This window comes from Rhododendron vialii, chromosome 5a (genome assembly GCF_030253575.1).
Source record: "Rhododendron vialii isolate Sample 1 chromosome 5a, ASM3025357v1".
Lineage (NCBI taxonomy): Eukaryota > Viridiplantae > Streptophyta > Magnoliopsida > Ericales > Ericaceae > Rhododendron > Rhododendron vialii.
In genome coordinates, this window is record NC_080561.1 from 23,907,117 (window position 1) to 23,931,752 (window position 24,636).

General features: G+C 37.0%; 1 protein-coding gene across 20 annotated transcripts; it reads left to right on the top strand.

Annotated features, from left to right (window-relative positions):
- Nucleotides 1-18,394: 18,394 nt before the first annotated feature.
- On the top strand, nucleotides 18,395-23,859 carry LOC131326535 (uncharacterized). 20 transcript variants are annotated; one of them, XR_009200021.1, is made up of 7 exons: nucleotides 18,420-18,773; nucleotides 19,760-19,833; nucleotides 20,421-20,523; nucleotides 20,563-20,810; nucleotides 21,471-21,511; nucleotides 21,592-21,651; nucleotides 21,844-23,859. XR_009200021.1 is itself a non-coding variant. In XM_058359354.1 (4 exons), coding segments are annotated over exons 2-4 (450 nt in total). In that variant the 5' UTR covers nucleotides 18,420-18,773; nucleotides 19,760-19,831; the 3' UTR covers nucleotides 21,394-21,461. The 20 variants fall into 20 exon arrangements, 2 of the variants coding, with proteins under 2 accessions (XP_058215337.1, XP_058215338.1); XR_009200024.1 differs by having other exon boundaries at nucleotides 21,973-23,859; XR_009200023.1 differs by having other exon boundaries at nucleotides 21,471-21,941; nucleotides 22,633-23,859.
- The last annotated feature ends 777 nt before the right edge of the window (nucleotides 23,860-24,636 follow it).

Here is a 24,636-nt window from a genome sequence, read left to right on the forward strand (position 1 = left end):
GTATTTTACATTTGATAGGAAAAGAGGAAATGATGTATACTATGATGATTACTCCATTTGTTATTGTTTAAATTCTGAAAGATGAAAACCCACGGAAATGGTATGTCTTGAAAAAAAATTGAACAAATTATATGTGCACTTTTTCAACATGCAAAGAACACATATTTGGCATGGTACAAAGTTCAAATATACACATATAACATTATATGTGTTTGTGTTGGCTTAAAATACGTTTCCGATATCAATAGATAACCTTATATGTCTCAGATCTGTCTTCGTTTTTTATAACGTACAGAGGATAGATTGAAACATATAAGATTATATGTGCACTTTTGTTGATGTAGTACCAAATATAAGACAAGAGCGCAGATTGGGACAGATAACCTTATATGTTAAGGTGTGGCGGGTTCAAGAAGGGAATGACTCAACAGGTTAAAGCGAGAGAGAGAGAGAGGGAGAGAGAGAGAAATTTTTTTCATACATATAATGTTATATATGTTAAAGGGTGGTGGGTTCAAGAAATGAAAGGCTCAAAACATGAATAAAAAAAGAAAATAGAAATTTTTATCACGAATATAACGTTATATGTTGGCGTGGTGGTGATGGAGGTGGAGTGGTGGTGGTGGTGGGAGAAAAAAAGAAAAGAGAAATTTTTGTTACACATAACGTTATATGTTGGCGTCGTGGTAGTGGTGGGTGTGGTGGTGGTTACGTGGTTGCAACAAGATCGAAAAAAATGGAAAAGTACATTTTTTGTTTTAGCCAAACAAGGCCCTTGTTTCTTTTACATAGGGTAGTTTTGTCATGAAAATTATTAGTGGACTAGAGGGGTTAAGAACTTTAGAAGTGGACTAGTGGGGTTAGAGATATGCTATAGTGGACTTTCCAAAAATTCTCCCTTTAATCAATGTTTAGTATTTAGATTATAAAACTTGTCTTCCCACCCCACCCCAGTCTCCAAGAATCTCTCCCTCTCAAAATTCTCATATCCCCTGCCCACTTTCCACATTCTCTCTCTTACTTTCTAAATCCACACCACCTCTCCCCAAGTTTCTCTTTTTTCAATTTTAAAAAGCAAAATAAAATATTCTATGAACTAAGGATTAAGGAATTGAAAGCTCTTGGAGGCTTAACACTTTTTTTTTCCTTCTAGGTGAGGCTTAACACCAGGGACGGAATCAGGATTTCGTAAACGGGAGAGGGGAGGCTGAACTATGAAAAGTAAGCACAAGCACCATCACTCGATAGACAAGTAAGTAAATTGTTGATCTTCTAGTCTCAATCAACCATTGACATAGCCCAAAAATACTTACCAATTGTGTGAATTCCGGATGCCGAACAATATTATGCTCAAAATGACTAAACTCCATTACGTTGTTTGAACTTCCCGATTACTAAAAAATAAGGGGCAAATTATAGTTACCCCCCTCTAACTATGCCTCGCGTACACTTACCCCCCTCTAACTTTTTTTTGGAAACTTAACCCCCTCAAATTAATAGAAATTCAAACGGTCATAACTTCAAACGGTCATAACTTTTTCGTCCAAAGTTGAAAATATGCAAATTATATATCGATTTCGAGATCTTGAAGTCAGCTTTCTAATGACACCAAAATCACATCACGATTCAAAGCACACCGAAAGTTATGATCAAAAGAGTAAGGGCTGGTAGACAGAAAGACCGTTTTGATCATAACTTTCTGTGTGCTTTGAATCGTGATGTGATTTTGGTGTCATTAGAAAGCTGACTTCAAGACCTCGAAATCGATATATAATTTGCATATTTTCAACTTTGGATGAAGAAGTTATGACCGTTTGAATTTCCATTAATTTGAGGGGGTTAAGTGCTAAAAAAAAAGTTAGAGGGGGGTAAGTGTACGCGAGGCATAGTTAAAGGGGGTAACTATAATTTGCCCAAAAATAAGTCTCAATTGATCTTGTGAATTTAAAGTATTCATATATATTAAAATTTAAAATAAAAGAACAGAAATTACAGGAGGCCTTGGCCCCCAAGAGCCCACCAATAATTCTGTCTCTGCTTAACACCTTTGCTTATAGTATGGATAAATTCGATCTGCAATAATGCTACAATCGTACAAAAAGTTACATACACTTATTTAAACACGCACGTCACATAGTAGGAGAGTCACTTACGCTAGTGATGTATATGGTGGTAAAACACCCAAGACCCTCTTCTCCTAACCATGAAAGAGTCTTGGGTGGTCAGGTCGATATACCCAAGCTCTTATTATTTTTATACTTCGTGTTTTGAGTTAATGAAATTTTTTTTGCTCATAAAAAAACAGAAATGATAGAGGTACCGACCTGGCATAGGGATTTCGTCCCGATGGCAGCCGGCAGGCCATCTCCGGCCACCGGACGGTGGATCCGAACCATCCAAAAATTCTATAAAAAAAAAATGAGGGGGCTTGCGCAAGAATCAATGGCATCCGAGGTGTGTAGGGTGCTTGATCCGAACACTCCTTTTTCGTGTATATATGTATATATGTGTATATACACGAAAAATAAGTGCTTAGATCAAGCATCCTATACACCTCGGATGCCATTGATTCTTGTGTGGGGGCCCCCTCGTTTTTTTTCTTTAGAATATTTGGACGACTCGGATCGGCTGTCTAGTGGCCGGCGGTATGAAATCCCTCCCCCCGTCGGTACATATAGCAAGACTCTAAAAAAAATGTTGTTTTATCCGACTGATTTACACAGCCATTCTTCAATAAACTAGCAAATTGAGGCAAGTTGGTTGAATGGTTTTATCCTGCTTTCTTTTTTTCATTTTACGAAATGGTTTCTTAGAATGTGTAGCTTGAAATTGCAGCGATGACCGATATGTTTTACAAAAATTTAGGCTCCGTTTGTTTCGATACAAAATGTTTTCCAGTAAAATATTTTATTCATTTTTCGTTATTTGGTTGGACAAAAACAGTGTAAAATATTTTCCAAAGTAAAACGTTTTACCTTATATGACTGAAACTATTTTCCTCTCAAATTATCCGTAAGTCATTTTTATCTCTTTAGACGCCGGTCTTCTCTCTCACTTTCTTCACCCCTACATTTCTGGAAATTAAACTCTAGAAGAGGTTACATACATGTGAAATGTATAGGTGGAGATCATTGGCTATATTCCCCTTCCTCCCTTCTCCTTTCCTATTTCTCTTGTTATGTTTTCTTATAGTAAATTTATTTGTGAACCAAACACTGAAAAATACTCTACACATAAATTATTTGTTCCAAAATTATTTTACAATTACGTCAAAACAAACGGAGCCTTAATACAAATTAAACACGTAGCAAGCAATTGTGTTAAGATTCTTTTGCTTTAATTTAAGGGAATATTTAAATATCCATCCTCTTTATCCATGCCATGTAAGAATTCATCCCGCCCTTTTTCATGCTTATGTTTTCATCCTCGTAGTGTTTGAATTACCTTTCTTACCCTTTTCACTATGATATAAATGTATTATGTTTATTGCTTTCCTAATTTAGTGGGATTGGATTGAATTATTTTCCCAATTTAGTGGGATTGGATTGGATTGTTTTCCTAATTCAGTGGGATTTGGTAAATTTAAATATGATTGATTACTTTTATTTTTTTATCCTATTACTTTTATATTTCAAATTTAATCGCATTGAAGCAATTAATCATATATCATGATTTTTTTGGTAATTTTAATATGATTGATTATGTCATGTTTATTAAATCGGTTTCAAGCTAGATTACGAATGGTCATAAAACGTTGAAATCAACATGGTAATTTAACCATGAAACGTTGATCACGATAACACCTATTTTGATGGTAATTTAACCATATTTCACGGAATAAGATCAATTAAAAATATAACCTTTTTGGTTAATATATGAGCATTTTAACATGATCAATACATGCAAAAATGTGGTCAACTTATTATATTAATTTCGTAAAACATGGCCACTTTATCATGTTTGGCTGGCCAATACCTATAATCCACAAAGCTAAAATATGGTCAACTTATCATGTTATTTTCATAAAATATGACCACTTTATCACCAACACAGAAGCACGTAATATAATTCTTATCCATGAAAACATAAGAATTCATGGAATCTGACAAAACAACCAAAAAAATCCAATTTCTGCTTTACTACGTAACCATTACGCATGCCATTACATAATTTAAACCACGAACCAAATTGATCATTACGGTTCAATAACTTCGGGGGAAAAAAAAAACAGCAGACAAGGTACCGTTCTGGTTTGTAATAGCCTGCCATGGTTCATTTCAAAGACCAAGACTTTTTCTTTCTCATTTCATGAACCCTCTCGAAACACTTGGTTATTGCCGCCGGTCATCGATAGATGTGCGACCAGTAGTGGCAGCAAGGGCGACAGAATCGATGGTGACTTTCCAGTCGGTGTCTCCGTCTTCCTCCCGTTGCTGTAGCTGCCAACATTGCTACTTTGTTGACGTGGATGCAGCGTACAGGGACAGGGATGCGAGCGACGAGGACGGGGATGTGGAGGACGTCGATGGGGCTGCGCGATGGGGATGGGTGACGGATTTGCGACGGGGATGGCCGTCGAAGGGATGGGAGACGGTTTGTGAGACAGATCTATTTTGAATTTGGTGATAATGGAAAGGGGTTTCATCCCCTATGGGAATAGTTGCACCAGATAACGAAATCCTAAAAATTTGTCAAAATTTTAGGAATTAAATGACCACTGATCGCCGGTTCTTTAGCGGGGACGAGAGGCATTATTTTCCAATCTTAAATCTCGGTGCATATATATATAAGGGCACTTCCGGAATTGAAAAAGAGTGGGAATAAAAACATAAGTGCCAAAATTAAGCAGGATGAAAACTTAAAAAGAGTGGGTTCTGGGGATGATTATTTTAAGTATCCCTAATTTAAGAGGACTCTTTTCACGTGTAAAAAATATCATTCACAATTAATCACTTTCTAGTCCAGTTGGCATCTCTTGGTCCTCCCAATGTGGGAGGCCAATGTTTGAGCCCCATCATGGCGTTTGGGATTCAAAACTATAGACAATTTCTGAAACCCACTGTGGACTAACCCCGCAAATATATACAATATTGACAAAATAAAATTAATCACTTGCTTAGAGTGAATTCAAAATTAAAAAAAAAAAAACATTCACCACTCCTGCAAATTAATCATTCAAAGCAAAGTGATTGAAGAATACTCTACATGTTGGGATTTTAACACCCCCTTTTAATATCAAGCTACAAGAAAATAAAGTAAACAAACAAAAGGTGCGCAGAAGCACAAGAACATGAAGAGAGGATTCACTACAATCAAGGAGCAAGATTACAACGGAACCAACTATACCCGTCACTCTAGAAATTAAAGGACTCTTGAATCCCAAACAAAGAGATACCGATCAAAAAATTTGACTCAAATTAATAAGAATTTGAAAAATATAAACCAAAAAATGAAGAAAAAAGAAAAAGAAAGTGCTAGTTTTAATCTATGTTTAGTACATTATAAAACTTGACTTCCCACCTCCATTCTCCAAGAATCCTGGCCAACTGAGCTCGTCCTAGTTGGTTTTTTCTTTCCTACCTTAATTACCATGTTTTTTTAAGATGGTCGATTTTTTAATAAACTCTAAAAAATGAAAGATTGTGATTTTCAAAGTAAAACCCAGAGAGAGTACACAGAAGAGCTCAAGTTGACGAAAAGAGTACATAGAAGAGCTCAAGTTGACGAAAAGAGTACACAGAAGAGCTTAAGTTGACAACGGATCATCTCCAAAAATGAAAATTGTCACGACAAGAGAACATCATATGGTACAGAATAAACACTACTACAATAATAGATAAAGGTCACACCAAGAAGGTTCACAAAAATCACGGTTTTAGTAAAAGTGTGATAAAAAATTGTAAGCTAAACTTATAATCTCAGTTTAAGTCAAAAGCTAAGATAAAAAGTGGTGTTTAATATATTTTATCTCAGTTCTTTAAAAACTATTATTGTAGATAAAGACCTCGCTCTTGTAGTGAGATAAAAGACTGAAACCTTAACAAGACCTCACTCTTGAGGTGTGATAAAAGATTGACATGCGGAAAAGAGCGATGTAAAAGACCTCGCTCTTTTGGAGAGATAAAAGACCGAAGCCTAAAAAAGATCTCACTCTTGTAGCTTGATAAAACACTAACGCGCAAAAAAAGCAAGATAAAAGACCTCGCTCTTGTGGCAATATAAAAGACTGAAGCCTAAAAAATACCTCACTTTTGCGGCGTGATAAAAGACTTGACTCTTGCGGCTAGATAAAAGACTAAAGTCTAAAAATGATCTCATTCTTACAATGTGATAAATGACTCTTGTGGCGAAATAAAAGATTGAAGCCTAAATTTTAGATACTTTGAAGTTCTTAATTTATTTAAACAACTAGTCTAAGAGATATAAAACTGTGAACCTATATGTTTTGCTTTACTCACCTTTTAAGTTTCTTGGGGAAACTTACGTGTGTCCCCAATCTGGTTGGGAAATTTGGATGATAGTACACAAGTTACACTTGTCGAAAATTGGGGGTTTAAGTTAATTAAAACTTAACTTTAGATATTGAATTATGTGTTTAGATGGTAGAAATTCTTTTTGTGTATGCTAGAAATTAACAAAGTAGATGGACACATAGTGTTGGAACTTGGATGTTTAAGGACAACTAATTAGACATCTAAAAAAACACCTCATATATACATGCACACAGTACATACTAAATACCAAAAAATACTATTTAAATGTACAAGTGGAGAGCAATGAAAGCAAGAGAAGGAAAGCTAATAAGAAAAACCATAATAGGAGACTTACAAAAAACCAAAACAAAAAAGTCATAATAGGAGGGCGTGGAATACAGCCATTCAAATTTTCGAAACGAGAATGCAGCGTTCTTTTATACTTATTTTAAAATAAATTGGTTTGTCATTATTTTAAAAAAAATCGTATTTCTTACAAAAGTTTTCTCACTTTAGGAAGTAAGTATAAATATTTTTGTTTTCTTAATATAACAGAAGTTCTTGGCTAGCTTAGTGGTAAGTGCTTGGGAGATCAACCAATGCTTTGTGAGTTTGAAACTCAACAATGCCAAGACAAAGATGGTCTAGCAAGAAAAGATCTGATCATTTTGAACTTTTCAATCACGGTTTATAACCGTGATCCAATCTCACGCGAAAAGATCATGTTTTAGGATTGTGATTGAAGACATATGATCAGACTTAATAAGTGTGATCATTTTGAATTTTTCATCACGGTTTATTACCATGATCTAAAGTAAATGACTTACGATCACACCCAGAAAGACCACGATTTTAAAACTGTGATTAAAGACATACGATCACAATTAATAACTGTGATCATTATCATTTATTATAGTAGTGAAAAGAAGATGTACAAACATAATTTCAATGCAGACTAACATAAACTAAAAGCTTGTTCGAGATGCATATACTTTGCTATCTTTTTTAATAGGCAAAAAGTTTATTCAAAAAAACTTGAGAAATATACATCAAGTTGGGGGAGGGGGGAGAAAAATCCAATCAAAAATTGGATAGAATAAAAAAAATACCTATTTGCCCAATAAAACACCCAGCGGGCCAAGCCCGAAACACCTAAAAAGGCATAGCCTATACAAACACATATGAGCCAAATCCAGCCCAAGAACCCCAAAATCTAACCCTTAGGGCCCGCTTGGATGCGGGGAAAAAATCGGGGGTAAAAAATATGAAGGGGGGATAAGATAGTATGGGGTATTAATTTTGATGGGTTGGCCCACATCAATTTGATTTTTATGGAGGGGGGAAAAATAGTATGTTCTTTGGATGGAGTATTAAATAGAGGGATAAAATTTGTCTTTGTTTGGATGGTGTATAGAATGGGGGGATAAGAAGGGGTGGATGATGGGAAAAGCTGTCAAATAACTATTTTGCCCATGTGCAGTGTGAAATTTGATTATGTATGAAAATAAGTATATTAATTCAAAAATCAAAATATTTAATCAATTTTGGAAAATTGAAAGTATAAAAAACTAAATGAATTAAAAACTGTATATTCTAAAAAATTTATATTAAAAAACATGTTTTTAATGAATGGTTTGTATTTATTTTTCAATTATTTTGGAAAGTGAATTTTTTGAAAAAGAAAAGAAAAATTAGGGTAGGTTTGAATAGAAAGTATGATTTTGGGTAGAATGAAGAGTAGAAGTTACTTGAATGGTGAATGGTGGATATGTTATTGAATGGTGGATATGTGGTAGAATACTTTGTAAATTTTGCTTATAAATAGCAAGTAAATTCATTGTCAATTGTGGACCACTAGGAGTGGACACTTTCGTCCAGGTTACTTGAGCTACTTGAAACGTATCATGGACAGTGATTTTCCTGACGCAACCATTGAGGAATGGCATATTGAAGCGAAGATAAAGAAGTGGCGCCGTACTTACTTCATCATTGTGAACCTACTTGATCATCTCGGGCTTGAATGGGATGCAAGTCCAAACATGGTGGTGGCTGAAGACGATGTTTGGGCTGCATTCCTTCAAGTAAGCCTTAATAAAGTGTTATTAATTTTTTTAAAAGGTCAAAATATTATTTGTTCTTAATTTTTTCATTTTGATTTAGGTTAACAAACAAGCTAGGGAGGCAAGAAATGTTCAATTTCCACTGTTTGATGATTGGCGTGTTTGCTTCATTCCCCCTCCCGAGGAGCCCGAGGAGTGGGTCAAGATGGCGGAAGAATAAATAGCATTACCCATGGATGTGTGATTTTTCGTCTCTGTTCATGATGTTAGAACGTAATGTTGGAACGTCTTCAATTTAAAATAAAGTTACAATTTGTTTCCGTTCATAACGTGACATTTGACATAATCTTGGAACGTTCAAATTCACTCGGAATCAAGAACAAGTGCCAACAAAATACAACCTACGAAACCTAAGAAAAAAACAACCATCAGCGTCTTCCACCCATTGATTTGATGTTCAACTCTCGACGCACTTGTGGATGTGGAATGTTTGTCTTGCAACTTTTTGAGGGCGTATCTCTCCTCGTGAAACTTGAGCAATGCTTCTTCGGTTGCGTCGAATGTCTTGTACCTTTTCGCCATAGTTCCTGAGTATCCATTAACTTGGAGTTGAGCTTCTCCTCAAGCTGTATAGATGCCCGGCTTATGCCCAATGAAAACTACCCAATAATAGTCTTTTTCTTCACCTATCATTGAATAATCTATTTCAAAACAATATTATAAGTCACCACAAACATTAGGATAAAACATGGTGGTAATCTATTCGAAAATAACATTTGAACTCTCCGTTGATCATCGAGAGACATATGAGGGTTTATTCATAAAAGATTGGGAGGATTACCTCCCAATATCTCATAAATAAGCCATCACATGCCTCTTGACACAATTAGGACACAGACTAGGGCAAAAGTAACAATGCAGCCATAAATAGGAGAAGTTTTGTAGTAAAATAGCAATGCAATAAGTACCAAAATCTGGCTCAGATTTGTAGACAACTTTTGGAATGCACTAGGCTACAACATGAGTTGGCAAATGACCCTCTCATGTTGCCCCGCCTAAGTCCCCAATGTGTCTTCTTAACTTTTCATCACAGCCACACACACACACACACACACACACACACACACAGATTTTGGCCTCTGTTTGGTCTTTGAAATTGCAGGTTTTGGTTCAGTTCGTGGCTGCATTTTGGTTCAGTATCTGTATGCAGGTTTTGGTTCAGTTTCTGGCTTAGAAATCTTTCATCATAGCCACCCAAACATTTGAACGAAAATGTCCAGTGTTAACTCAGTAATGCAGCCACAAAACAGGACCAAACCCCAACAGTTGTAAGACATACACAAAGGCCACAAACTTGCTATTTTGAACCACAACAAACACACCATAAAATGTAAACAAAAACCTGCTGAATAAACCCAAAAATGCAGGCAGAAACCTGAACCAAAACCTGCAGTTTTAAACCACAAAGTGAACCATAGAAATTGAACCAAAACCTTCACAGAAACTGAACCAAAATTTGCACACAAACTGAACCAAAACTTGCACAAAAACCGAACCAAAATCTGCACACAAACTAAACCAAAACCTGCACACAAACTGAACCAAAACCTGCACACAAACCGAACCAAAATCTGCACACAAACCGAACCAAAATCTGCACACAAACTGAACCAAAACCTGCACAGAAATCGAACCAAAATCTGCACACAAACTGAACCAAAACCTACACAAAAATTGAGCCAAAATCTGCACACAAACTGAACCAAAACCTGCACAGAAACCGAACCAAAATCTGCACACAAACTGAACCAAAACCTGCACAGAAATCGAACCAAAATCTGCACACAAACTGAACCAAAATCTGCACACAAACTGAGCCAAAATCTGCACACAAATTGAACCAAAACCTGCACACAATCTGAATCAAAACCTGCACACAATCTGAACCAAAACCTGCATGTATAAAAAGAGTTGGAAATCTGCAGGTTTAACGTAGAAATAGAGGCCAAAATTATTACCAGCTATAGCACCAACACAAAATATCGCACCAACACAGATTTAAACCACAAAAAGAGGCCAAAACCTTGCAGTTTCAACATGCAGTTTTTACACGAACACAGATTATAGCACCAAAACCTTCAGAAAAGCTGAACCAAATTGCTGCAGTTTTAACACATATACATAATTAAGGCATTGGGCTTAGAGTTGTACATAACTCGTTGAGGAAACTAGGCTGCAACATGAGTTACCAAATGACCCTCTCATGTTGCCCCGCCTAAGTCCCCATTGTGTCTTATGCAATTTTCATCACAGCCACTCACTTACACATACAGGTTTTGGCCTCTGGTATAAAACATTAACAGAGGCCACAAACCTGCAGTGTTAAACCAGAAATACAAGCAGAAATTGGAAACCAGAAATGCAACCACAAAACACAACCAGTGCAGGTTTTTTTTTTAATCACGACCACACACACACACACACACACATATATATAAACCAGTAGTCAAAACCTGCAACTTTAACCTACCTACAGTGGCCATAACTTGCAGCTTTAACTCACCTATTGTGTCCAAAACCTGCAGATTTAACTCACCTATTGTGTTCAAAACCTACAGCTTTAACCCACCAAAAGTGGTCAAAACCTACAGCTTTAGCCCACAAATAGAGGCAACAAAAACCAGCCAACACATGCATGCACAAAACTGAACCAATATGCAAGCAGAAAACTGAACCATTTGGCTTAGAAAAGTTTCATCATAGCCACCAATAACCTGTAGCAGTGAAATAGAATCATCCAATGAGTTTATACCCACAACCATAAAGTACAATGCAACATCAGTTACCCAAAAACTGTAATTATATAGCACGAACATCAAGATCAGGACTGTCATTGTTTTAACATTACAAAAGGCTATCTATCATTGTTTGGACAACTTACGTACATTACATTCCAAGAGCTATCTACCATTGTTTGTAGGACAAAAGGCTCTTAAATTTACAAGCAACCACATGTATAGGAGTTATAGATTGACCACTTCAAAAACATGGGCCATAAAAGTATAAGAGTTAAAGATTAGGCCACTACAAAAATTAACATTCTAGTACTTGTACTTCTTCCCCCTCACACCTACACGGGACCAAAGATGAGACCATCTAGGACGGCCTCAAACCACCCTTGTTTTTGATGATCTTTGATGCCATAGAATAGGTCCAACCGATCTTCAGCCGCACATATGATTGCACCTAACCTAAATCGTTGGGTATCGGTAAGGTCAAGCTTTTCAAGCTCAAGAGGCACTTGTGTGCGGTGAGTGGATAATTTGTTCGAATACCCCATTGCATCGGTCATTTTCTCTATATGGCTATCACTCTTTTCCAGCCATACCTCCATGCTTGCAGCAAGGGATCCCACATCACCCATCATTGTCCTCTTCTTCCCCCTTTGAGTTTCGAAGTTGGCCGGAGGAGTGGAGGTCCGGGGAGTGGACGTTGGGAGTGACGTACGACGTGCAGAGTTTGAAGTCGTGCAGATCGGAGTTGTGGAGGCCGGAGGTGTGGAGAGTGGAGGTGTCGATCCCAAAGGAATTTCATTCGACATCCTCATGAATCCACTTGTGGGGTTGCGATGAAATTCTTCACCGAATAAGGATAATAGCAATCCTCACTCTCCTCAATTTGTTCATTTGGGGAATCATTTTCATTTTGTGCTAGTCGTACCATTTCCGAAGGAACCTTGGCTCCTTTCCCGTTGGCCCTATCCTTTCCGAAGAGGAATTTCCAATCTTCAAAGTAAGGGAAACGCTTTCCACCAACCTCTTTTGCCTTCTTAGGGTACGCCTACACGAACATTACAAGTTTAGTTCATGATTTAATGCCATAACAAATCACTTTAAAGCATTGGAAGTTACCTCTTCGTAGATTTTCCACACCTCATCATCCACTTCAATCCTTTTATTGACATGGTCCCACTCAAAGCTACTAAGTTTTAGAATGTCGATTAATTTGGCATATGTTTGTCTCCAATATTTGACTTTGGAGTCAATATGGGGGAAGGCCTTAAGTTTGCTATCCGGCATGACTTTCTCCATCTCTTTCTCAAGGACGGTGAAGAACCCGGGTTTGAACCCATTCTCCGCCTTCTATTTCTCAGACTTTTCAGTTACCATGATTTTGATGAGGGCATCCTATTCGGATTTCCTCCAAACCCTACGCTTCTTTGAAGACTTTATTGTAGGCACATTAACTTGTTGGGTATCCATTGCTGAAAATGGATTTTAAGATGGACAATACATGATTATTTAACAAGTGTTTTATGAACAACAAACCGGAATTGAATTATGATGAAGTTAATACAATGTTCTTCAAATAGAATGGTTACATCATCAAAGTTATTCAATGACCAAATGGAATGTTTACATCATAAAAGTTGTTCAAATACTTATTACAAATACACTAAACAAACTCTCTCATGGTGGAAAAACCTCTTGTCCCCTACCATTTCCAAGCCAATGATTGTACATGGCTGTAGCCAACGCATCCCTCTCCCCGATCCATTGATTGGAAGTCTCTATAGTAGTGATGTGATCATCTGCCTCGACATCATGTATGTGATCACGTTCCCATGCTGTGTACTCGTTCTCAATGGGATCGTTAGGCATCTCTCTCTTGATGAGGTTATGGAGAAGGCAACATGCTGTGACGATACGTGTTTGAGCCCTAATAGGGTAATACGAGTGAGATCTCAATATTGCAAACTGCATCTTTAACACACCAAAGCTTCGCTCAATCACATTCCTAGCAGCGGAGTGCTTCATGTTGAAGTACTCCTCTTTCGTAGTTGGCATGTGACCTTACCTCCATATGTTAATGTGATATCGTTGCCCGTAGTAAGGAGCTAGAAAACCCTCGAAATTTTGGTATCCGGCATCGACAAGGTAGTAATGTCCTGTACGAAATGGAAGTAACGACATTAAAAGATGGTTCATATTACGACTAGAGTCAAAGGAAGGTGAACTAAGGAATTGACACATACCACGGGGGACTCTTAAACCATCGGGCCTTGAAATGGCGTTGGCGATCCTAGAGTCAGTGGCCGACCCTTCCCAACCAGACAAAACGAAGACAAACTTTAGGTCTCGACTATGTACACCTAAAACGTTTGTGGCAATCGCACCTTTCCTTGACCTATAGCGTGGCCTGTCAACTACCGGGGGATTAACTAGCACGTACGTCGCATCCAATGCCCCGAGACAATTCTACGACAACATCAATATCACAAAATTAATACTACGTCGACATGGTCAAGTAGAGAAAACCAAATGGAAGATTTACAAACAATTGAATTAAAATTTACCTGAAACCAACTCCACCTACTGTCGTGGTAGTTAAGAGGTACAGGCTCGGGCCTTACTAGGAGCATGTCAAAAAGGCACAACACACCTTGGAGTACGACATTGAAATGTCTACTCATAGTTTCAGTCGATCTCCAAAAGTGCAATTTCGTACGCCTCTGTTTTGTATGGTGACCGAGGATAAACAAAAAAATGGGTACCCTCTCCTCAAGACAAACATTGCGCGAGTCTCCTAACCCAACACCTCGAAATGGACAGCACAACCTAAAAAATGTATGCCTATTTACCCTTAACTGCTCGTAGCAATCTACTTCATTGCCATTGATAAGCCTATTCGCGGCATCTACTTGGGTCTGGTAGTAGTTTGGATTTGGAGACAACTCGGGACGGGGATACTGTGCCGTCGACAGAATGAAGCAATACAATCGAAACACGCCGATTGCAGCACGAATGTACATGGTTAACGCAATGAATGCCTCTTCCTCTTCTCTTCTCCTAATTTCTGTTCTGTTTAATCTTGCCATTGTAAAAACCTAAAAAAGGGCTTCATGCATTTTAGAACAAACACAGAGTATGGCCATATCATAAATCTCCTCATTGGTGGTTTAGGGTAAATATGTAAGCACAAAGTTTCACTCTAACTCATATTGCTCACAAACGTTCTACGAGGTGTAACTTGTTCAGTGCAGTTGAATCTAAGCTCTAAAAGGAATCATAAGACTCTAGTTGTGGTCATTGTTTTACTACTTATCCAAGTAGGCCATTAACTCAACATTCAACAAATGACCTAACATTGGTTAGCTATAGCACCACCAATCACTAAAACTCCTATGTTACCATGCTAAAACTGTACATTTTGGTTCATACATACATGCAGGTTCTGGCCTCTATTTGTGGGTTAAAACTGCATGTGTTAGCCTCTGTTTGTGTCTAAACATCCTAATATATGTCATAAAACTGCATGTGTTAGCCACCATTTAACCTGAACGAAAACATCAGTTGGAAACCAACTTTTGCTCCTATAGCCAACTGGTTTAAACATGCAGGTTCTGCTTCAGTTTATGAAGCAGTTTTCACATTGCTTGTGGTTAAAAATTGAGGGTTTTGGCCTCTTGTTCTGATTTAATAAAAGTTCAGGTTTTGCTTATGTTTATTCGTCCAGTTTTAACCCACAAATGCAGCCACAAACACAAGCAAATCCTGTAGTTATTTCCCACAAACTCAGCCCACAATCTTGGCACAAAACTCAACCATAACCTACATGTGTAACCATAACCAAAACTTGCACTTTTCAACCAACAAACAAACCAGAAAATGCAGTTTTAAACCCAACCGACATAGGCCAAAACTTCGCGCAGAAAACAGCCATAACGTGCATGTATAAACATAACCAAAACCTTCACTTTTAACCCACAAATAGACCAGAAAAGGCAGTTCAAAACAGAACCAAGAGAGGCCAAACCTTGGCACAACACTCAACCATAACCTCCATATGCATTCATAATTTTCTAATAAACAAGACAATCAACAAATCACCTAACATTGGTCCTATAATTATGAATTAAAAAAATTCAAACTTAGGTCATTCTATATTGTTTTTCCTCATATTCATAAACTTCTTTCCACTATCAAAGTTCGTGTAGTCTATGATGGGTAAGAGACAAAATCCTTTCCACTCCAACACGCATACAAGTGAAGTGTTCTGATCTTCCAATCTGTCACGTTTTTTATTTAAAAAAAAAAACTAAACTCTCACAGTATGCATAATATACTCAAACAAAACCATGAATGCCTACAATGCACAATACAAACGATAAAAAAAATAAAATAAAGTACTTTAATGCCTACTGCTTAGAGTATCAGCGCAACAGATCTCAAAATCTCTCACATATTTTTTTTATATTAACCTTTCATATTATTCATAATATACTCCAATGAAACAAAGAATGCCTACAATACACAACACCAACGATCAAAAATTTATTTTTTTACTTGAAAGCCTACTCCTACCAGTATCGCACATAAACATAGATCTGAGAAACCCATTGCATTGCGTGATGAAGATGAGGGCGAAACCCTACATCACGAATTGAAGCAATACCTGAGTTTGCAGTAGCAGAAATCGATGAAATTTCCACCAAAACCCTCTCTTCAACAGACCAGAAATGGGCGGCAACATAAATGATAAACGACGAAGCCTGGGGATGGAAAAAGGGGATAACAAGGGGTATATTCGTCCACAAATCACCCCTCTACAGCCGGATTAATTTTGGGGACCTCCAGAGGAGTCCAAAATTAACACCTGAGAAACCCTAGAATGGGGAAAAACGATGAAGGGGTAAGAAAATATCCGGGGGAAATTATGGAATGCCAAAGGGGGGATAAGGGGTAGGACCCTCCCCATACACCCCCTCTTATTTTTCCCCTCCATTTTTTACTCCATCCAAGTAGGCCCTTAGTCCCTTACCGTCTAAACAAGCTTCCATATGCTTTTGCTATTGTGGCTATGATCAGTACCTAAGCTGCGGTAAAGTTTTGTAGTGTTTTCATCTATATAATAAAACACAAGGTTATTTAGAAATATTCTTTAGGAATATTTTTTCCCAACGGTTCAATTTCTCTCTGACACAAATTTTATCTACCCATACAAAAAAATCCAACGGTCCAGATTTCTCCACCCTTCACATACAATCCAATGGTATCTTCGTAAACAACTTACATTGTTTGGCCAAATTTTTTATGGCATGTTTCGGAAATAGTGTGCATTCAATGCTCGGATCCCAGAGAGTTTTATATATTAAAAAATAGTAAAAAGATTAAGTGTTCCAATTTTTAATCCGTTTGAACCGGTGCGAAGATCTTATTTTCCTAAATGGTCGTAATTAATTTTTTGATTATAAGGCCTTCATTTATCTTAATCTTATAACTATATTTGGTTCTACAATTATTTTAGGGCTCTAACAGAAAGGCTTTAGAATCAAAAATCAATTACGACCCTTTGGGGTAAAATAATCAGTTAATTAAGATCTTCGCACCGGTTCAAACGGATTGAAAATTGAAACACTTAATCTTTTAACTATTTTTTAAAGACTTTTATATATTAAAAAATAGTTAAAAGATTAAGTGTTCCAATTTTCAATCCGTTTTAACCGGTGCAAAGATCTTATTTTCATGATCATTTTATCCTAAAAGGTCGTAATTAATTTTTGATTATAAGGCTTTCATTTTAGTATCTAAATCTTTTAACTTTGTTTGGTTATACAGTTATCTTAGGGTTCTAACAGGAAAGCTTTAGAGTCAAAAAAATAATTACAACTCTTTATGATAAAATGATGAGGAAAATAAGATCTTCGCACCGGTTCAAATGGATTGAAAATTGGAACACTTAATCTTTTAACTATATTTTTAATATATATATATAAAACTCTCCTCGAAATGTTATGGCGCCATTTCGATACAAAATTGACGAGATTATAGTATTAAAAAAATAGTTAAAACATTAAGTGTTCCAATTTTTAATCCGTTTAAACCGGTGCGAAAATCTTATTTTCCTGATTATTTTATCTTAAAGATTAACTGTTCCAATTTTTAATCCGTTTGAACTGGTGCGAAAATCTTATTTTCATGATCATTTTATCTTAAAGGGTCATTATTAATTTTTGATTATAAGGTTTTCATTTTATCTTAATCTTTTAACTATATTTGATTCTACAGTTATCTTATGGCTCTAACAGAAAAGCTTTAGAGTCAAAAATTAATTACGACTCTTTATGGTAAAATAATCAGTTAATTAAAATATTTGCATTAGTTCAAACGGATTGAAAATCGTAACACTTAATCTTTTAACTATATTTTTAATATATAAAAGTCACTTCGGACAGCTCAGATTAATTTCAGATCAATGGCTGAGATCACTTCAATCCTACCCTTAACAAAGTGCCCATACTTTCTTAGTTTATTACATAAACGCCATCAGTCTTACCCAAACCCATTTTCAAATTTTAAACCCAGGTCGAATCAAAAAAAAAAAAAAATTCAAACCCAAGTTATCTAGCAGAGAGGCGAACCCCCCCAAACCCAGGTTATCACTTCACCTTCCATCCCTGCCGCCGCCTCCTGATCGCGGCCCACTCACGTTCACCCACCACGAATTGTTGCTGATTCAAAGCCAAGATCTACCTCCACCCTTGTAAGTTGGGGGAGTGCCGTAAGCACGGGTAATTTTCTTTCGTGAATTGATTTAGTGTTTGAACCACTAGCTAGCAAGTGCCGTAGGCACAAGTAAGCACTAGTCTATCTTATAAAATAGGATGGGTATCTTTAAAAATATTCTTTTTCAATGGTTCAGATTTCTTCCTGACACAAATTTTATCTACGCATACAAACAAATCCAATAGCTTAGATTTATCTCCACTCGTCATTCTACCACGACATTTTGGTAAATAGAGGAAACTTCAAGACCACAAAATTAGACAGCCCACCTACTCTAAAACGTGTGCCTCTCTCTCTCTCTCTCTTTCTCTCTCAATCGAAGGGAAACAAGTCTGCTCTTGAACCCTAAACAACCTGTGAACCCCACAGGAGCACCAACCCAACGCTGGCGAGGAAGACGACGATCAGAATCCCCAAGGTTTTGGCGTCGAAGAAGGTGTGGCCGTAGACGTAGAGGCGGCGAGGAGGGAGACTAGGGTGAGGAGAGAGAACGGGTGGGAGAAGAGTGAAAAGGCGAGGGCGGAAGTAGGAGGCGTTCTTGCGGACGATGGAGGAGGTGACGGTGAGGGTGTCGGGCTGGAAGAAGGCGGTGTGGTTGGCGAGCTCCAGCCAGGGGCAGCGAATGTGTGCAAGGCCATGGCTAGAAAACCCCTTTTAGTTTAATTTCAGATCTGGTAGGTTCTATATTTAGTTTTCAAATTAGAATTGATGCTTTCAGATTTCTGGAGAACTATTAATGTGAGTTATGCATGTTGGTTTGTTTTCAAGTGGGTGAATGGCCATTGCTAATTTCTTGATCGTATATGTCTTTTCTTGATTTGTATATGTCTTTTCTTGATTTAAAATTTCTTGATCTTTTGGCTGCCTTTTCCTGAATATATTTTCCCATGATTGTATAAAAGTGTGTTTGATTGGTACCCAGTTCTTGATCGTATAGCTCTTGTTTTAAGAGGTATGCTATTAGCTCCTGTTGTAATAATGAGTTTATGTCCAATTTGGACCTAAACTTGAATGCAGAATAGGATGGGTGCCAATGGCACTTTCTTCAGTGCGCATATATGTAAAAGAAGGCTATTGCGTTGGGTTGCATTTTTCCTTCTGATATTATTAGTAAAAGAGAAGGTTATACAATGGAGTTTTCTTCCTTTCTTCAATCAGCTCTTGCCGTTAGAGACTGAGAGTGATTGATTAAAGTCAAGTTTTTGTTTGTGTAGTTGAATAACAAGCAAATAGGATTGATTTAGTTGTTGATCGTTGAATACCGACGAAACGTGTCCATTTTCACCTTTTTGGGGTATGAATTTGGTTTACTTTTTCTTGATTGGAATTAATGGATTCAATGGGCCACAACTATAGGGCCTTTGTTGGGTTTCTCTACACTTTCTTCAATTTGAATTTAGATGTGTGTCCTTATGATACGATTTTCGGCATTTCAGAACATGTACTTCAATTGCCTTCTAAGTGTTTGACTGAATAAAAGTTCTTAGAGGAAACCACAGTTAGACAAGTGGGCATTTAATTAAAGAGTCTCCTCTCCCTATGCAATTTGTGTTTTTTCCCTTTGCCTATATTTATAGATGCTGTAATTCAAGTGTAAGTTATTAAAGACTGAAGTATTTATGTTTTTCCCTTTGGCGTATCTCTTCTCATACTTTCACAGGTTGGTATTGGAACTAAGTTGTATCTTTATCTAAGCTAGCAAAGGAAGAAATATTCTGGATTTCAAGTAAAGATGTGAGTACGCCTACGATAGCAATGTCCATGGTCTTGGTCATTTCTTTGAACAGTTTCTTCTCTTTCTTTTTTGTTTTGGGATTTTTTGGTTACTGAGAAAATTATGAAGTATTCCTTTCTCTAGCTAAAAAAAACTAGGGTATTAATAAATAGTGCAACAAGAAGCAAGTTTACTAACTTACTACATATGCTCGAGTTATTGTTTTTCAACAGTGAACAAGCCACACAACAATGGCCTCTCTATTGATAATCCACCAATTGTTAGTTTTCCTTTTGGTTATATGGAAACCGTTGTTGCCTGATGGGAAGTTTCCCCATATTTCTATCAATGTCTCGGCGTTGCTTGACACCTTTGCACCATTGAATCTTCAATCCTTTGATTGTTGTGCATTATATTGTCCATCTTAGACCTATTTAAAACATGCTTTCTAAATGCAATTTTTCGTCTCTTACGGCGATTGTACTATTTTCTACTCAATAACACATGAGGCTTTAGCCTTTAGAGGGGACATGCCCCTGTTGTTCTCTATAATAAACATCAAATATTGGTTTGTTAGCTTGAGTTATCACTGCCGACTTCTTTTCAGGAGATGGTAAGAAAGTGGCAACTCAAGTTCTTTTTCAGGAGATGGAACATGGATTTTCTTGCGCATTGAGTAGATAGCCCGACTGAAACCCGAAAGAAACCAGGTGATTTATTTCTATAGGTGATTTATTTCTAGAAACTAGGTACCATGGTTTTGTGTTTTTTGAAGAATACACACCAAACTACCTCTCCATCAGTAATTACTCATATTGCTGTGTCTTTTTTAGCATAGAAAAAGTTTTTTCCCAGATTCTTTTGTTTGATTAAGGCTGAAAACCATGATGGAAGAGGAACAAATAGAATTCGAGCCCAATGAAGAGGAATCGGTGATGAAACTAGAAAAGGCTCCGGTTGAGTTAAACCGAACACTGCCACTGGTTAGTTTCAAAAGGTAAAAAAATTCAACGAAAGTATTGCATTCAATGAAGTATTGTGTAAAGTATGGTTTGTTTGTTGGATCCATAATAGATTAAGCCATTTAATTTAATATCTTCATTTGGTTTCTTGCTTCAAGGTATCTGGGTGCTTTTAGTTCTTTCCAATTGAGTGAGGTCTATAGCCCTTGAGGCGATTATACGGATCAAAAAAAAGATTGAGGGAGTTCTGTATGATCAAATATTTTTTTAGTGAGGTCTATATGTGTAATCAGGGAAAAAATGCTTGGAGCGGTGCGACGCGCCCACTTTAGCAGCACGGAGGTTATGGTTATGCCCTTTTCGGTTACTGTGTTCCATGATATGGTTATCTTTGAACTCTATGATAACACACTTGAGATAAATTTCAATGGAAGTATTGCATTCAATGAAGTATCACTTAAGATAATGCCAGCGTTCTTAAACTCGGTATTCCTCGCCGAGTACTCAATCCAAGGTGCCTGGCCAAGGGGACTAATCCCCTACTTGGTGGGCATTACTCACCGACTAACGCAGAGTACTCACTTCAAGGTGCCTGGTCGAGCGAGTAGCGAGTTTTAGAACACTGGATAATGCACACAAATTTAAAATTCAAACATCTCACTGCCTCTTAAACCTTTTTTATTTTTTCTTTCTAGAAATGAAGCTATGACTGAGCTGTGGTGTGAAATTACTTAAGGTAATTTCTTTGAAATTATTTTCCTGCATAATACAGGTTTGTTTATCTTACAATTCCTTTCTGACCCTATGTGACTATAGTTTGCAGGAATGAATCTGCGTACGTCTATATCTATTTGTGGTCACTAATATAAAAAAGAGGTAAAGAAGTTTGTGCTTCATGATCTTCACTGATACAAATCATGGATGGTTTGTTTCTAAAACGTCCTTCAAACCCAACATTCTTCCTTTTTGACAGAAAAATATCCACAATATCGCGTCGATAACATTACATCGGTTGTTACGATTATTTTTGCATTTAGTGAAAACTGAAAATGACACCTTTTTTTGTAGATGAAATGATGCCAGCATAACATTTTGGACACTTTCATGAAAAATTAATAATTTGAACTTCGGAGTATATTTCATCGGGTGCCGCTTCTCTGATTGGGGTATCTATTTGTCTCTCTTCTTGGCCAGTAGGGATGCCGTATATCTTTCGGGATTGCTTTGTGGTTGGGCTGCCATTTAGCTGTTTTTGCTGCTGCATTTGCTGTTGTTGGTTGCATCTGTTGTAGTGCCTTTGTTTTGCTGGCTGTTTTTCGTTGTTGCTAGATGGCTGGGGCGTAGACTTTGGTCCAAAATCACATCAACTGAAATTACCACAGGGAGTTCCAATCACTGATACAATGTCACTTGCATCTATTTTTAATATACACATAAATAGTATAATGATGTGGCTGATTTCTAGCTGGTAAAACATATCTTGCATCTTTTTTACTATACACATGAATAGATATAATGTTGTCGCCAATTTCTAGCTGGTGTGGAATGCACAGTTTAATAGATCATGCCAGGCAAAACTAAAAAAATTATTTATGCAAAAGGTTTAGTTGGTGGTGGTTTCAGCTTGGAACCCGTAACTGTTAGATCTTGGAAAAATGAAAAAATTTGTCCAACAACATCTAATATGTAAAATGTATAAAAATAAGACTTAGATTAACCCTCACCGTAGTCATGTGACGCCGTTGGGGTGCTTCGTATTAGATTTGATGCTTTTTCCAATTCGTCTGTCCATGATCATTGGTCATTATGAATGGTACATTAAGCTAATTGAGAAGGCTGCAACAATAAGCTTATGAGGTTTTGTTTGCACACTAGATTTGAGTTTCAATTGTTTGTCATCTTTATGAACGGTTTGTATATTGGTTGTATTGTACAGGGATTGAGATATTGGATATAGTTTCATGGAAATGATGGTCTTAGGTTTATTTACTTCTGTAAGGTTTGTTTAGGAATAACTTCCAGTTAGAGCCATTATCCTGTTATGTTCTCAAACTTGGTGCCCTTGGTCGATATACTTGCCATTGAGTGACTTACAATTTTCTTGCATAATGCGGTTTAACATGAAATTGACTACTTCGAAATTAATTGCTTGCTTTGGTGGAGTGCATAGAGATGACGGTTGCATTATCGCGCGAGCATGGAAGCTGAACTTCGGGGGGTTAGCCCCAAGACTTGGATACATCTGGGGACAAGGACCGACTCAAGTAGAAATAGGGGGCTGAATGAGGTGAATCTGATCAAAGAAAACCAGCTTCATAGCAATCTAATCAAGGAATGCAAGATCATGATGTATTGTAGTAATAGGCTAACAACTCTAAAAAAAAAAAACAAAACAAAAACAAAGTGAGGGCAACAAAGTGACTGATGTCTTGGAAGATATAGGAATTGAACGGAAAGAAATGGTTTCCTTTGAAACCCCACAGCTCTTTGTTCACAAGAAAAATCTCCTTGCAACTGATAGTGTATGGGTTATATTTGAGAGACCATGTGGCCTTCTCTGTTTTGTTTTTGTTTTTGTTTTTTTTTTTCTATCTTTTATGTTTTTGTTTTGGTCATTTCCTCTTATGGTCATGTGTTGTGTGTTGCATTGCTTTGGTTGTTGGCTTCAATCAAAATGGAAGAGAAAGTGAGTGGATGCACAATATGAATTCATGTAGAAATCCAATCTGATTGTAATACATTCCTATTTTAAATAGTACATACACTCTAAATTTGTAGGTAGTGCTGTCGGCACGAGTAATTGGTTTGTTTTTCGTGATGATAAATTATGATGGTATGTTCATTTGGGCACGATCAGTTTGTTCACACATAACTAAGGTCACTCAAATGTGTTTGGGTTATTGTTTTTTGCATAGTTGAATTCGTTAGGTAGTGGATGATATATTACACGTGAGTTCAGTGTTTATTTGCGTGTGCCAATCGTTCAACCCGTGCCTTCAAGCACAGGCATACACTAGTATTTATCTATTATGCCATGGTATTTCATAAAAAAATAAAATAAAATAAAAGTTGAATACCCAGCAAATACTAAGAAAATAACATATATATATCTCAATACAGGTTTATCATTTTTTCTTGTGGTCGTCTCCAAATTAAATAATGGTTTCTCTTAGATAAACGGATCTGCTCCCCTGAGATCTCATTATCATTATCCAAATCATTCATCTTACAAAATCGTTAAACACTACATTTGTTTGAAAATCAAGTTAATCAGAAATTTTTTAGCCATGTAATCTAGATAGATAATTCTAACAAATACATTTTCTGAATGAATGCATTGGTGCACTAGGAGAAACCTTTCTCCCGTTTCACTCTGACATAAACGATGCCGGGTAATGGGAGGAGGATTCCTGTTCCAACAAGGCAAGAAGGGAATAAATGCTTATGCAAAGCAACTTTCGGCTATCCATAAAGACAGGTGCACCCAACGGCCAACCCCTTTATTGAGCATATGTGAACTTCACCTAAAGTTGGTAAATGCAAATTTTTCCAAACCTTTATACCTAAAGAAGTAAGCATCAGGTATCGCAATCTTTTATTACATGTGATGTTGCCACGTAATACTCCCTACAAATAAAAACATCACCACCAACATTGTGAGTCATTCCTTGTCTCCTAACCAAAATGAAAACCTGCAACAAAAACTGTCGCAGCGTAAATTGTTGGGAGCACCACATGACTCTAGGAACGCTGAATAATTACTCAGTTATCATGTAGTTCAAAGACTAGAGGAAAGATTGTAGAAGGGTTCACATTCTCTTCGGTCCCAGTTTTAGATTGGATGGGACAACCCAAATTTAA